The 15,607-nt window shown below is 38.7% G+C and overlaps 1 protein-coding gene across 2 annotated transcripts; it reads right to left on the bottom strand.

The window, feature by feature from the left end:
- Positions 1-1,310: 1,310 nt before the first annotated feature.
- GKAP1 (G kinase anchoring protein 1) lies at positions 1,311-14,849 on the bottom strand. 2 transcript variants are annotated; one of them, XM_072404092.1, is made up of 12 exons: positions 14,694-14,849; positions 12,392-12,628; positions 11,403-11,543; positions 10,678-10,755; positions 8,580-8,703; positions 7,325-7,347; positions 6,995-7,147; positions 6,173-6,274; positions 6,015-6,078; positions 3,984-4,054; positions 2,406-2,483; positions 1,311-1,488 (listed from the first exon to the last, which is right to left on the bottom strand). In XM_072404092.1, exons 2-12 carry the CDS (start codon positions 12,611-12,613, stop codon positions 1,441-1,443), a joined length of 1,104 nt encoding a protein of 367 aa, XP_072260193.1. In that variant the 5' UTR covers positions 12,614-12,628; positions 14,694-14,849; the 3' UTR covers positions 1,311-1,440. The 2 variants fall into 2 exon arrangements, with proteins under 2 accessions (XP_072260193.1, XP_072260194.1); XM_072404093.1 differs by lacking the exon at positions 14,694-14,849 and adding an exon at positions 13,497-14,289.
- Positions 14,850-15,607: the final 758 nt, after the last annotated feature.

The following is a 15,607-nucleotide window of genomic DNA, read 5'->3' as shown; positions in this document are numbered from 1 at the left end:
TGGAAAATATACTCATCTTACACCCTGGTTGCTGCCCCCAGGGTGCCAAGGTAAGGGTGATGCCATAGGCACTCTGATGCAATCCAGAGAAAACAAATGCTTCCATACCTCAGGGATTTGTGGCATTAGTGAACCAATCCCATATGGGCTTGCCAACATCTGATGTAAACCTTGATGAAACAGATACACGGCTGCCATTGCTGACTTGTTCTGAAAATGTTAGCTGCCTGGCTGGTTTGCTAATCCATTGACTTCATAAAATTTGAGTTACTGACACACACACACATGCAGATCAGAAAAGTTGGAGGGCCTTCTTTGCAGTGACCCTTTTTTCCTCTGTGGCAGCTCTCCCCCCTATTTTCCGCACTACATTCCGTGACAGCTCTCCCCTATTTTCTGCACTACATTCTGTGGTAGCTCTCCCCTATTCTACACATTACATTCTGTGGTAGCTCTCCTCTATTCTCCGCACTACATTCTGTGGCAGCTCTCCCCTATTTTCCGCACTACAATCTGTGGCAGCTCTCCCCTATTCTCCGCACTACATTATGTGGTAGCTCTCCTCTATTCTCCACACTACATTCTGTGGCAGTTCTCCCCTATTCTTCGTACTACAATCTGTTACAGCTCTTCCCTATTCTTTGCACTACATTCTGTGGCAGCTCTCCCCCCTATTTTCCACACTACATTCTGTGGCAGCTCTCCCCCATTTTCCGCACTACAATCTGTGGCAGCTCTCCCCTATTCTACACAATACATTCTGTGGCAGCTCTCCTCTATTCTCCGCACTACATTCCGTAGCAGCTCTCCCCTATTCTTCGTACTTTATTCTGTGACAGCTCTCCCATATTCTCCGCACTACATTCCATTCTGTAGCAGCTCTCCCCCATTCTTCGTACTACATTCTGTGGCAGCTCTCCTTTATTCTCCGCACTACATTCTTTGGCAGCTCATCTTCACTTGTGTTCAGTACACTCTCTATCCGCTCTCTCCAACACCTCACAACATTCTGTGGGAGCTCCTCCCCACTATACACGCTACAAAATATGACAGGACTACAATTCCCAGACATGATCCGATCCTCCTCCCTGTCTTTGTAACCCCTACCACCTACAATTAGTTTGTACCCTGGTGTCCTCATTTCAAACTAAAATCACACTTCCACACATTCTCTATACCTGGGTGACTATCAGCTCCTGGTTGGCCCCCTCTGCATATCCAATTCATTTTCTGATAGAAATCAGCTTGTATCATATTCTTAAAATGCATATCCTATAATTTGAATTAAAGTATGATTTAAAATCAAGTACTTTTATGGAAGAATAAGTTTTATTAAATCATGAAAAACTAATGTATGGCATTGGAACAACAGTATTTCAATGCTGCAGAAAAGTTAGTGCTTTTTACAAAATATTCCTTCTCCATCTGTGAAATGTTTTATCATCGTCCATGCTCAGATTCAGAATTTCTTTTACCTTTTTTACCGCCCTGTTGAAAAAAAAAAAAAAGTCTATAATCCAGATTTCAAAAAAATCATATTTCACACCAGCAATTATCTCCAAAATCTATTTTGGGACTTAGAAAAGAATGCCCTGGGTAGGTTCTAAGCAGACTAGTCAGAACATTAATGTTTATTTTTACTCTTTCCCCACTTTCTTGAGACGGCATTTGGCCAGTCATAAGCTAGTAAAAGAAGTGGAGGGAAACACACGCTCACCCATATCAGTTATTTCCTGGTAGTTAATCAGAATAATGGGAGAGCAACAAAAGAGGAATGTATTGTGTGCTGCAGTGCAGGGGTCACCAACTGGTGGTCCACAAGAAAATTTTGGTGGTCCGAGGCTCTGGCCAAGCGCACCGGCCAGAGCCACGGACCATGTCTCGTGTATGGATTGGAGGGTCAGGGAAGTGGGCAGGTTATGTCTCTGAACACAACCAGCCCACTCTCCCATCACGGGTTTAGATCTGCAATGGGAGAGTGGGTGGGTTCTGGCATCATGACGTCACTCTGGGGGGAAGTTTCTTCCCCTTTGAGTGACACATGGCTCCCAGCATGTGCGGTCCAGAGCCCATAAATTTAGTGGTCCGTGGGTCTGAAAAGGTTGGTGACCACTGGTGTAGTGGAAAGTTAAGTTACTTTCTTCCTATTCCCTAAATAGGAAAATGGTGAATTTAACAAGACAATAGAGGGGTTCTGTCAACAGTTAGGATCCACCCCAAAACTAATCTATCTATCTATCTATAAATATGTTAACTTGTCATAAACTTGAGCAATTTTAGAAACCCTGCAACAAAAATGTATTTTGTCATTTATATTACTCCAATCACCATTTACTATAGTAACATATTATGGCTTATTGAATGTCAATATATAATATAATTATTAGGAGCTGTCGCATACATACCTGGTATTTCACAAGCTCTGCTTGTAAATTCTTTACTTTTGATCGTTCTTGCTCTAAAGCAGCATGCAGAGTGGTGACCTAGAATAGGAAGAATTACAATGACACAGGAAACAACAAAAACAAAACCTCAAAGAAATCAGAACAGACAGAACAATAATTTGTCTCTGCAGAAAAGTTCTGTGTGATGTAATTACACATGAAAACTGTGTAATGATGACTTAGGAATATGTGGCTCCAAAGCAGGCTACATTCTCAAAGATGCATACATCACTGGAGCATACTCAGAAAGATCTGCCAAGTGGAAAGCAAGATATAGGAAAATGCAATTATGTGCCTTTCACTTCTCCTGTTTTTTTCAAATAGAGGAAGAGAGGATATTGTTCACACTTGCTACACAGCCATACTAATGCCTCTTGTCATTTTTCCTCCAAAACTGTCCTTTTGTGGAAAGTGTATACCCCCTCCTATGAAAATGCAACCATGACTACAGGCTTTTACTTTGCTCTTAACACATCAGGTAATACAAACCTGATACTACTTATCTTGAGTTTCCCCAATATTTACACTGCAAGGATAATTCTATGACCCAGTGAATATTGGATTCATAATTTACCGGTAGTTTATATTCCCAAGAATATAACAGGGGAAATAGAAACATGAGAAGAATGAGACCCCAATGTATGGAGAGAGCTAGGAAAGATGGTCAGCTCTAACTGAGCTGAATGATTTAGCTCTAACTAAAATGGATTAAAAAGCGTTTGACTATGTTGTTTGCATACAGTATAGGTCCAATACAAAGGAAGAGTGCTGGTCCTTTGAAGTAAAAGAAGGCATGCTGTGCATTCTTGGTGTTTTTTTTTTACTTGAAGATTGCTGGATAACACATCTCTGTGGGGACTTACTGGGCAATTGGATGAACTTTATATTTATGAATAATGTACTTATTTCCTAGAGCTGTACTGATACATTAATGTTGATAAGTACCGTATTTTTCGGACCATAAGACGCACTTTTTTTCCCCCTAAAGTGGGGGGAAAATCGGGGCGCGTCTTATGGTCCGAATGCATATTTTTTTACTTACCTGTATCCCCAACGGTCCCCGCAGCCAGTGTCCTCCTCTGTGTTCCTGTGTCCCAGCGTGCGGCACTTGTGCCCGCCCACGAAGGCAGCGCCGATTGATTTAATGAATGCCGATCGGCGCCGCCTTCATGGGCGGGCACAAGTGCCCCGCCTTCATGGGCGGGCACAAGTGCCGCACGCTGGATCTCAGGGGAAATCAAATGAATTTTTTTTTTCTTGTTTTCCCGTGCGGAAAACCTGGTGCGTCTTATAGTCCGGAGCGTCTAATGGTCCGAAAAATACGGTATGCAATTTAATCATTTTTTTTTTTTTTTGCATTTTTATATCATTGATACAAAGTATGCTTTTTTTCCTTACATGATTTTTAGGATTCATGAAACAGATTAACAATGAACTGCTACTAAAACTAAGAAAACTATTCTAAATGATCTTTTAGCCTTTTTACTTTTAAACTCTGGTGTTTTAACACAGATTCTAATGTAGCTTTGCTAGACTCACCTGTAAAGTTAATTCATTTTTAATTGTCAGCAATTCATCAACTTGTAAGAGGATTTCAGCTTTGTCTTTCACTGAATTGAGAAAAAGGAAGAAAATGAAGGAATATATTTCTAATAAAACAAGAAGATACAAAAAATAACTTGTTCATCTTAAACAAGTAGATAAACTCCACAGCTACAATTAAATATAGACTAAATCATTTAGAACAACAATAAGTAGCAGACGGCAACATTGATTTCCATGCCCTAAAGGTAAATATATCACTCTGTATTGTTTATACTTATAGCTAGTGGATAGAGTGTGTATGATATCACGTTTCGTGATATTTACTGAATATCAAACAAAACCAATTTTGTACACGTGTATTTGGTTAGCACAGTAGTGTGGTTTTACTTACAAATATAACGGTTTGTACAAATGTAAAATACAATTAACCTTAGTTAAGAGTTCTCAGGTTACCATGGAATAGTGTTAGAAGGAAATCACCAGACACCTCTCCAATCATTTTTATCTGCCCCATCACTAATGTTGAGGAATGTTTCTTTATGTAACTCATGTAATTTGGAAATGTAGAGGTAAAGCCTTATGTTAGGCCTCTATGTGTGCATTATTCACGTCAGATTACTGCCCAGTTATTAAAACAATATTCACTTTAAACTCTGCTTGTGACAAAAGCAGATGTGTTGACATTGCAGAATGTATGGCTCTCAGTACTGTCAATTATTAATATATATTCCTTTAAAGATTTTTGTGTAGTTTGAATTTTGCTCTATAGACACATTGTGAACCATATTTACAACAGAGTATGCAGTCTCTGTTCCTTACCTAGTAGTGCTGCTTATTAACTTTGGTACATCACCCAAAGACTTCTGCTGGTCTTTAACAAGCTTTATTGTTTTTATCACTTATTTCCCTTCACTGAACACACTGCACACTAGACTTATTTGACATCCAAACAGCCCACACAGCAAATACATTGGAAGGTTTTGTGCATTGTGTTCAGATCTAGATTATGTCACTCATTATGTAAATTACAGTGTGCCAATTTTGGAATCAATTACTATAGCCCCTTGTGGAAATATTTTACTCTGTTCAGCTCTGTCCTCTAAAAGATTCACATACCTGCACTAGAGGGAACCGTTACAACCCTTACCTGCAAATGCCAACTTGAAGGTATTGAACAGCAAACATTTAATGTACTCTTAACAATGTAAAGTCAGATTGTCGACCCACTTAAAACCTTTTATAGCTTTACTTAACTTAAAAAGGTTAATCTGTAGTGTTAAATATTGATAATAAAACAATCAGAAAGTGATTTTTATATGAACTTTCCATAAATTCCACAGCCAAACAAATAAGTTGAAAGTAGGTGGTTTAAAATTGAATCAGGAATTACAGCAACAGCACAGGAAGGAGGTCCCTGTGTATTACTTTACTATGTAAGCACTAAACCTTATGTAATGTAATTTTTTGTGGATTTTTTACATTTTCATGTCAATGAGGGCGTTAAACAATTACCAATTGGGTAAAAACATATTGTGTATTAAGCCAGCAGGTAGAGCTCTTGACTCAATTTTCACCAACTGTAGTCTGCATAGCATACGCTGCAATTTACACACAGTAATGTATGAGAATTCTTTTTTTGTCGTGGATGTAGTATGAAAGAGACCCTTTGTTAAGTTATTGTTACCGTCTCTGTCCCAGAAAGATACATTTGTACTAGTGACTACTGTCACAGAGACAGAAAAATGGGGCAAATCCAAAAGAAAAAACCTGAGAGAAGTGAAGCTCCATACACTGTATAGTCTTTATACAAATCATCAGATTGTAGGTTGGATTAAAACAAGGACCAGGAGGCATTCTTTGTGCTGGTCCCCATAACCAACCTAATCCTTTGGGATTCATTTGTTCTGTATTAAAAAATATATATATATATATATATATATATTTACAACATAAACAAAATTGACCTGACACCATTAACATAAGAAAATACCTTTTACATAAAGCAATTATCCTTTCCCCACTTACTTTCACCTTCTTGCAGCATCTTCAGCACTTGGGCATTCCTGGCTTTCACTTCTTTGTATTTTGCCTTTTTGGGTAGAAGCATATGATAAACACTGAATTTGCACCATTTTACTTTTGCAAACTTGAAATGAAATGTAAATAAACATCACAATGTATACCTCCCACTGAGTAATGATGCTTTTTAAATGTTGTATCTCAGTGTCCTTCTTTTCTAGCTCCAACTTAAGTAACTCTGTTCTGCCGTCTTTCAGTACTCGTTCCTAGGTGATAAAACACTAAAGTGATTCACAGTTTCTGAATTTATTATACACATGGATAGAATTAATAGAATATCTAAAAAAACAACTAAGGTTTTTGCAGATTTACATTTAGGTCCATATATATTTGGACAATGACACAAATTTATTCATTTTAGATTGTATGCTTAGGACCCTACACATTGACCTGGATACATTTAAATGTTCTCAATGAAAATGTAAAAGAATGATAGTAGTTCCTTTTTTAACAGCCCCCATTTCAGGAGTTGATGGTGAACATTATCCCTCATTTGTTTGGTGAAACTGTTGTCACCAAAATAGTAAAAGGGAAATCTAATGGAGTAGAAAAAAACTAATATTTTATGCTGACAACAGACTTAAGCTACGTACACACGTCAGATTTATGCATCGGCCAGATATCGGGCGAAAATCTGCCGTGTGTACAGTTGGTGTCGTCCATCGTCCGGACGACCGACCTGCCGGATCCACGGACGATGGACGACAGCCGATCCTAATGAAAGGGAAGGGGAGAGCGCGCTGCAGGGTGCCGCTCCGTCGCTTCCCCCCACCCTCTCCATAGAGCATGAACGGTGCTGTATGTACAGCACCGTTCATGCATCGTGCACTTGCTTGTCGTTGGAAAGGATCGTGAAAGATCTTTTCCAACGACAAAAATTGCAAGTGTGTACGCAGCTTTAGTCAGAACCAGAATATTTTACATACTGTGCCGTAATCAGGAGAAGACAAATTTTCTGATAAGTCTGAAATGGTATTTTGATCTTTTCTCTTTTCTTTCAGAAGTATTTTGTTGACATCATCTTCCAATTTATTAAAAAAGCCACGATCATGTGGTAACAAAGAAGGCGACTTTAATTCCTAAAAAAAAATAAATAAAAAAAAAATACTAAACAAAGTATGTGTCAATAATACACAATATAGCAATAGTCTACACATAGCAATAGTCTAAATCTACACTTTAAACTTAAATAAATGACAGATAATAAAAAAGTATACATGTATAAATCTATACAATAAAAAAAATGGTGGACTCGCCTCTGTTTTCTTAGTGTGCTGTTCTGTAAAAGAAAAAGATGTAAAGATGTTACACATTTTGGAACTCAATACACTCATTCAACTTTTTTTCCCTCCCTTACTCCACTTTTGGTAGTTACAAACAATTGCACACCAGGAACACTGCAGAAGACACACCAGGAACACCTGCTCTATAGATATATTAATGCTAGATATCTCAGTCCTTGCCAGGTGCCATCAGAATCAGATAGTCAGTATTTCTCACTTCACCCTTCATCCTTTTAATTTTTTTGCTGACAGGTGTGAATGGTAAATGAAAAAGTCTAATTTGAAACGAACTAATACCTACATTTGTTGCAAATTTTGTATACTTTTACTTTGGTTTGTAACAATAATTCATTTATTGTTACATTTGTTGCAAATTTTGTATACTTTTACTTTGGTTTGTAACAATAATTCATTTATTGTTACATTTGTTGCAAATTTTGATAACAGTAAATCTCATCTTTGATAGTGGCCCTTTTTGGAGGCTCTAAAATGACCATAGTTTTCTGTATGTAAATCCCTTGCTTCTAAACACTGAAAAACATGTCTTTCTCTAAGGGATTATATTGTTTTTTCTACTTTGAATTACATGTTTATGAAGAGGTTAACACTCTGGCCTTACACCTGCAGCGCTAGGTCCCAGATTCAAATCTCAGCCGGAACACTATCTGGAAGGAGTTTGCAAGTTCTCCCTGTATTTGCATGGGTTACCTCCGGGTACTCCGATTTCATTTCACATTCCGAAAAACATGCAGTTAGGTTATTTGGCTTCCCCCTAAAAATGACCTGTATGACTGTATGAAAGACATTAGACTAAGGTAGGGACATTAGACTGTGAGCCCCTTTAAGGGACAGCTAGTAACATGACTACGAACTTTGTGCAGCGCTGTGTAATATGTTGGCACTATATAAATACTGTGTAATAATGAAAGCAGTGAATCTGCCATTCATTGAAACATTCTTGAATGTCAGATTCACTGCTTTATAGACCCCCAAGTGGAAAAGATAATCTCTTTTACCACTTTACAAATTACAGTTTTAAGCTGTGATCCTCAACTCCAGTCCTCGAAGGCCAGGATCTGCACACATTTTTGAATTGTTTACAAAGAGTCAGAAAACAACTTTGTTTATATCATATTCAGGGCTGTATGTGGCCCTCAAATCTAGTCCACAAGCGCCCCTATACTACATACAACATATAATGTGAATATAAACTCTGTGGTAAAGTCACCTTCTGATTGAAAGTCTTTTAGGGATACTGTAAGAGGTTTGTCCTTTCCTTGTTGATTCTTGCGTTTATCTTTTTTGCCACCTTTTTTTGATTGAGGAGATACATTCCCTCCACTGTCATTTTCCTTACACAAAAAAAAAAAGAACAAATGTTAAAGATGTACTTCTGATACAATGCTAAACGCTGGAAATATTGTTACCAGTTTTACCAAAGAGGACTTTCAGTGCCCTATCCTTTGGAACGTGCACTAAATTGACTGCCATAAATGTAGATCCTGAAAATTAGGACTACAGCATTATTGTGTTTAATTCAGCACAGGGAACAATCCAAAAGTTTGTGTACAGGACCTAGTCAATGCAATGCTTTTCAATCCCAGGACGGAGGTCTCAAACTGTAATGGGAATCTATGTTAAGCACCCCATTTTGTACAGAGAATTATTGCTTTAATTGTGATTTAGGCATTACACCATAGGAACTTCCTGGCAGCAGTTTGGCACAACAAGCACATAATACTAAAACAAAATAAGTAGGAAATACTAAGAAATACTAAATAAAATTATACCAATATTTATAGTTATGTTGATTTGCAGAATGCAAAAAATATTGCTGCTTATAAATAATATTCCTTAACTGCCATATTTAGCAATTTATCAGTTTCTCTAAAAGTGACCCCAGCAGGACCCAGAGTAGTATTGAGGATGTCACAATTCAAGTGGCATCATATGCCACTGCTTCATATGTTCTTGTCCTGCCCAGTTCTGAAGTCCTACTAGAATAAGTTTCCAGAGCTTAAAGGAAAGGTCAAAGATTGCTGGGCCCCCATGGATCCGACCTTCTTTTTGCTTCACCATACCCAAATACTGCTTCTACCTTTAGGATATCTACCTTTAGGATATCTCTCCTCAGACACTTGATCACCGCTGCCTCCTAAATACAAGCATTATTATGGACCTAGTGGTCCTGTTCCTACTCCTACATATATAGTAATGGGTTGAACCTTCATGGATTCTCAGCAGATTTATGTACACCATATTGGATTTGGCTTTGCACCCATGCCCCATTTTTTCACCACATCCCTGTCTGTCCACCCCCCCCCCCCCCGGTTGTTATAAAGTAATGTAGTTGTTTTTTTTTTACTCAGGGTATTGTTTTTATTTCTGTTTTTTTGTGTATTTCCTAATTTGTTCTTGTAATAATCCTTATTGTTTCTAAATAAAGAAGGTTTATCTTGTGTTAGTTTAACCCCTCTAGCATTCTAATTCTGTCCATATTTCCATGCAAAAAGTGTTACATTTTTTTTGCATGGAAATTAATTTTACATTGTAGGCTTTAATTCTTAGGCATAACTCACCAAAATATGTCCAATATTTATTATTAAATTTTAAATAAAAAAAAAATAGCGAAACATGTAATATATAACTGTACAGTGACAACATTTGGTTGAATACTTACTAAACCAGCTAATCCCTAATAATCAGCAGAGCTGCAAAAAAACTGAACCTCACAGTTCACAGTTAAATAAAGGTGTGCAGCCTCCTTTTTTTCTGATCCAGCACCATACTTCAATCTTCAATGCCATCTCGTCATGCCCACTCTTTACATTACAAGGAGTTCCCATGCACATTGAGCACATTGCTTGCAGTCTGCACTCTGAATTGGATCTGGTTCTTGTTCTGGTATGACACGGATGTCAAATGTTTGGTGAATGTGCAGTTCTAAGGCTGCAATTTCATAGACTTTTAAAGGACATTCTGCAAGTTTCAATTGTGATTAACCAATTAGGAACAAGATAATTGCTTTATAGGATATTTTGTGAAGTAACGTTCTGCTTTAAGAATCCGTGCTCTTTCACTGTCAAGTCTTGCTTATGGTATTTTACCCCAGGATCACACATTGTCATTATGAGTTTGACAAGCAGAAGCTGAGGTTTGAATTGCCAGACAAATCCCTATTTGTTCAGTTTTCTCTTTTAAAGAATAATTATAATAACAAAATAATGGATAGCTATAAAGCACATGGATTTTTTTTACCTTGCATCTTAACTGTTAAACATCACATCAAAAATGTATCATTGTAAAATACAACTTGGAAAATATACCTTTTTTTGTTCCTCATATTCTAGCTTACTCAGTATCAAGGCTTTTTCAAGATCTGCTTCATACATATCAGATGTCAGCTGGAACAAGAAACATACAGCAATATTAGCTTGCAAGGATGCATAGATAAATGATTACAGAAAGTTTACTAAAAATGCTGATAGAGCATTTTTTTTATTGCTCAGACATGTCCCTTTCTGCTGTGTTACCGTACCCACATTGCTTAACTGAAACACATCATCTTTAACTTTAGATGTATAACATTTGATTTCTGTGGAGTAAGAACTTATTAAAGGAAACCTTTTTATAGAAGGCTCTGCTGATCAATATTAAATGCTATTATCAGCTACTTACAATAAAATATATTCAACTTTACATATATGTTAGCTTTCTGATTGCCTGATCAACCCCCCTGAAAAATTATCTACGACCATTTGGAAGGTTTCCATGTCTGGAATGCAATGTTTGCCATAGAAATTAACAAACTGCGTTTATATCTCCTCTTCTGCTTTATAGTATTAGCTTTTAAAAACTTTAAAAACAAAATGAATAGTGGCATTCAGAAAGTCAAGAAGAGGACACCAAGCATTTAATAGTATGAAGTACTGAATGTTTCTGTCTGGCTCCCTTGTGACACCCAATGTACAATTTCAAGATAACTCACTATGTAATGAGTAATTAATTAAAAGGAAGAAAAAAAACATAAAAAAAAAAAAAAGACACAGACCTGTTCATCCCTCTGTCGCCACTGCTGCCAGTCTTCTTCCTGAGCCTCTTTAGCTATACTGTGCGACGCAGACTCCTGTTGAGATCCACCTGTGCCATGAGAAGGTTTCTGGGGAATCTTCTTAAATGCTAGATTCCTTAACTTTTAAGAAAGTATTTGACAGTAAGTATCTAGCAATAAATATAAATGATAACATTGGGTGACCTAATTGAAGCTGAAATTTAATTTGTTTAAAACTTGACCCCCCCCCCCCAGTCCCTTTTTCCTAATCAACATGCTACTTAAATAAAACCTTTCCATTTTATTTACATAACTTAATAAATTACATGATGTACAATGTTCTTCTATCATCAAATGATCAAGGCTTCATCAGTAATACTCTCCTCTTCTCTACTGCCTTCTTTCATCCAGTTTAGATCCTCTTTTAGGCTGTGTGATAGATACATTCGTTCTATTTTCTGTATTCCCGGACAATCATTGACACTAATCTTTGCATCATGCAATCTTTGCATCATTACACTGGCTACAGTACACGACATGAACACACCTCTGTCACGAATTAAAGACTGCCCACTGTCGACATGTCAGGAAAAGATGGTCCATGACGTCACCTCTGACATGTCCTTGCTGTCTGCTTGAGAATCAAGACGGTGGAGAGTTGAATCCAAATTATTATTGTTAAGTAAGTTTAGACAAATAATTACAAAAGGTTGGGTTTTTATATTGTGTGTGGGGGGATTACAGTAAAGAATAATCTATTTTTTCTTAATAGGTCTGCTTTCAAATCCCAGTGAATTGTTTAGTCCTATCTGGGAGATTTTCCTTCCCTACCTTACCTGTAGATGATGGGAGAAAAGAAAACTACACATCAGCCTAGGACAATAATATCAAGAAATAGTAGATTCATTCTGTGTATTAGAAATCTGAACGGTATGATAAATTAGGAGTATCCTAGGTACAAGTATATTTTAGCACAAAGATGTCATTACCTCATTAGCCTCACTTTGTTGCTGTTCTTTCTTCTTCTTCCTTTTTTCCCTCTTTTTCTCATTTGCATTGCTTTTACCTCCTGCACCAGATGCACTTCGTGATTTTCCAGAACCACGTGGTACTTTAGTCTTCTCCGAATCAGAATCGCTGCTACTGTCTACTTGCAGCAGAGCAAAGCGGGAGGCAGTAGTGGGCACTAAACTTGCCACGGCAGAAGCCATTGTGAAAGAATCTCCCTGCAGAATACAAAATGATGTTGTCACTTCACAATCAAAATCCATGAAGGGAAACTGCAATCTATTAATAACTAATAATCTACTAATAACCTAATAAAATCAGCCCAAATCTAACTGTGCTGCCTGTAATACAGAACAACTACTGATGTAGTACTAGGCAGTCATTAGAAAACTTTACAAACTGAAAATGTTTGTAACAATAGACACAAGAGGTAAAATATTTGTAAAACATTGTAAGCTCTTCGGGGCAGGGTCCTCTCCTCCTGTGTCACTGTCTGTATTTGTCTGTCATTTGCAACTTATTTAATGTACAGCGCTGCGTAATATGTTGGCGCTATATACATTCTGTTTATTAATAATATTAATATTAATACATACATACATCCCACACTGACTAACTGCTACATTGCACTAAGGCTGGGACAAATAAAGGATGTTATTCAACTTTTGGGAAGTAAATAGTCACGAAAAGGAATTAATTTATTAGCATCAATAAATATTTGGCACTAGAGGGCAAATGAAAGAGCTGAATACAACAATGACAGGGAGAAATGAAAGACTACAAACTGTTTCAGTTTCTTTTCTCAAAGATGACCAATCACCAATACTTTGTATTCCCAGATGTAGGCAGTTTTTTTGTTCTTGCTTAAGAACAAACCTTTAGTCCCTATCTCGTATGTACCCCGGGGACTACCTAGGAATACACAATTGTCCCTTCTGCACAGGAATACACAATTATCCCTTCTGCACTATTACCCACCCCATTCCTCCTGCAGATCTAATAATTCTGTAACTCTAGATGTAGTTTTACCCAACTGTAGATTTGTTCTACCTCTCAGCAGTACATGGACTGTGTAACCCACCGTACCAGTGACACCTTTACTTCCAGTCCAGAGGCGATGTGGTGATTTCAGTGTATGGGATGTGTCCCCCGTCTGATACACACGGTCCCTGTCACTGTTCCTGGCACACAGTGTGGATCTCTCTGGGTCGGAGGAGCTCTGGTTATGCAGAGTCACTTGTACACTCAGCCCATGTAAACTAAAAGTGGAAAGTGATCCGACAAATCGATGTCTGCCTGTAGTGCAGAACTGACAGCTGTCTCTGGAAGCAGCTGCACACACACATATGGTCAGTACGGAGACATGGCGGACACAAAAGTCACAGCTTCAAGGGAGGGAACACAAACTCCACAAATGACTGACACAATAAAGATATATACAACAAGTTTACAACAGGGCAAGATAAATTCAGCTGGAATACATTGTGATTGGGGGCTTTCAGGTGTTTGTATTTTCTTTCAGCTATTGTCATATCTGGGAACCTCATTAGGAATGAGATGGAGTGACAAAAGCAGGAAAATGTATGTGATGTGTGTGCAGGCAATGGGACACCGCTGATCAGAATCACAATGTCCAAACTCTGCCAAGATTGGATATATATCATTGCAATGAGATTACCATCAAACCTGGCTGCCACCTCTACACATTCCCAGTGACAGACTGTGCACCTGGCTCCCATCTACACCCCATTGTAGTGACACAGACTGTGCACCTGGCTCCCATCTCCATTGTAGTGACACAGACTGTGCACCTGGCTCCCATCTACACCCCATTGTAGTGACACATACTGTGCACCTGGCTCCCATCTCCATTGTAGTGACACATACTGTGCACCTGGCTCCCATCCAGACCCCATTGTAGCTGGCTCCCATCCAGACCCCATTGTAGTGACACATACTGTGCACCTGGCTCCCATCTCCATTGTAGTGACACATACTGTGCACCTGGCTCCCATCTCCATTGTAGTTACACAGACTGTGCACCTGGCTCCCATCCAGACCCCATTGTAGTGACAATGCCGTTACCCCTGGCTGTCAGCCACCTACCAATATACACAAAGCACTTTGGTGGCACGACTGTGTTTTTGTATCCCGTTTCCCTAATCTTTTGTTACCCAGCCCAGACTCTCCACTTTCCCACTATACAGCGACCTCTTGGAGAACAGACATCAACCCATTAAAGACCGCTCACCTCAGCTTGCGGCTGTCAGTAATTGTACTCACCACAGTCAGTAAGGGCCGCACTCCGGAGTGTTTAGGTTTCCTGCTGAAGAGTACAACCTGCGTCAACCCGGACTACATTACCCAGAATCCTCTGACAGACAGCGCCCCCCGCTTTCATTGTGTCCATCCAAAAGGACGCCGGGATTTGCAGTCCGTACCGAGTCCTCCGGAGCACGCGCAGTGTGAACTGCCTGGACCAGCCGTGGGCTTCTGTTAGCTGGAGACAGAACGCAGAGGGGGCGGGGCCTTGGCTGAGGGAGGATGATGGTGCTTGTTGCAGGCAATGGATTTTAGTGGACGAGAACAATAACAGTTTTTTGGTTTAGGTTGGGGCTATACGGACGTTATTAAAAAAAGAAAAAAAACGCGTGTAAACGTTCCTACTACATGTATATGCGTTTTTACGCACTTTTATTAAGGTTTTAAAGCTTGCCTTTAAAACGCTGGAAAGAGTCTATGCCGCGTTTTCATTTTGAGCGCTTATGCACGCAGGAAAACGCCTCAAATAAAACCGTTTTAATTTTTTTAAACGTTGCAAGCAGCGTTGTAGATAACACTCATATGCCTAGTCTACACGGGCGTTTTCCCCAGCGTTTACCTTTAAAAGCCCATGTTTGAAATCCCCATGCATTGCAATGGATTAATCTACACCAGGACATTTCCTTCAGGCATGTTTATGAGCGTTTTCTATAACACTGCTTGCAACGTCTGAAAAATTAAAAGGCGGGTAAACGCTTCCATTGCTATAAATGGGGCTTTTTTCCGCATTTTCTGACATTTAAAAGCACTTGAAATGTACACACAGGAAAACATGGCATGGACGGTTTCCAGCTTTTTAAAGGCAAGCTTTAAAACGCTAATAAAAGTGCATAGGAATGCATATAAACGCAGTAGGAACATTTGCATGCCGTTTT

The sequence above is a fragment of the Pyxicephalus adspersus genome, chromosome 3, assembly GCF_032062135.1.
Source record: "Pyxicephalus adspersus chromosome 3, UCB_Pads_2.0, whole genome shotgun sequence".
In the NCBI taxonomy this organism is placed as follows: Eukaryota; Metazoa; Chordata; class Amphibia; order Anura; family Pyxicephalidae; genus Pyxicephalus; species Pyxicephalus adspersus.
The sequence above is the reverse complement of the archived record's forward strand: the minus strand, read 5'-3'. Positions and strand labels throughout refer to the sequence as shown.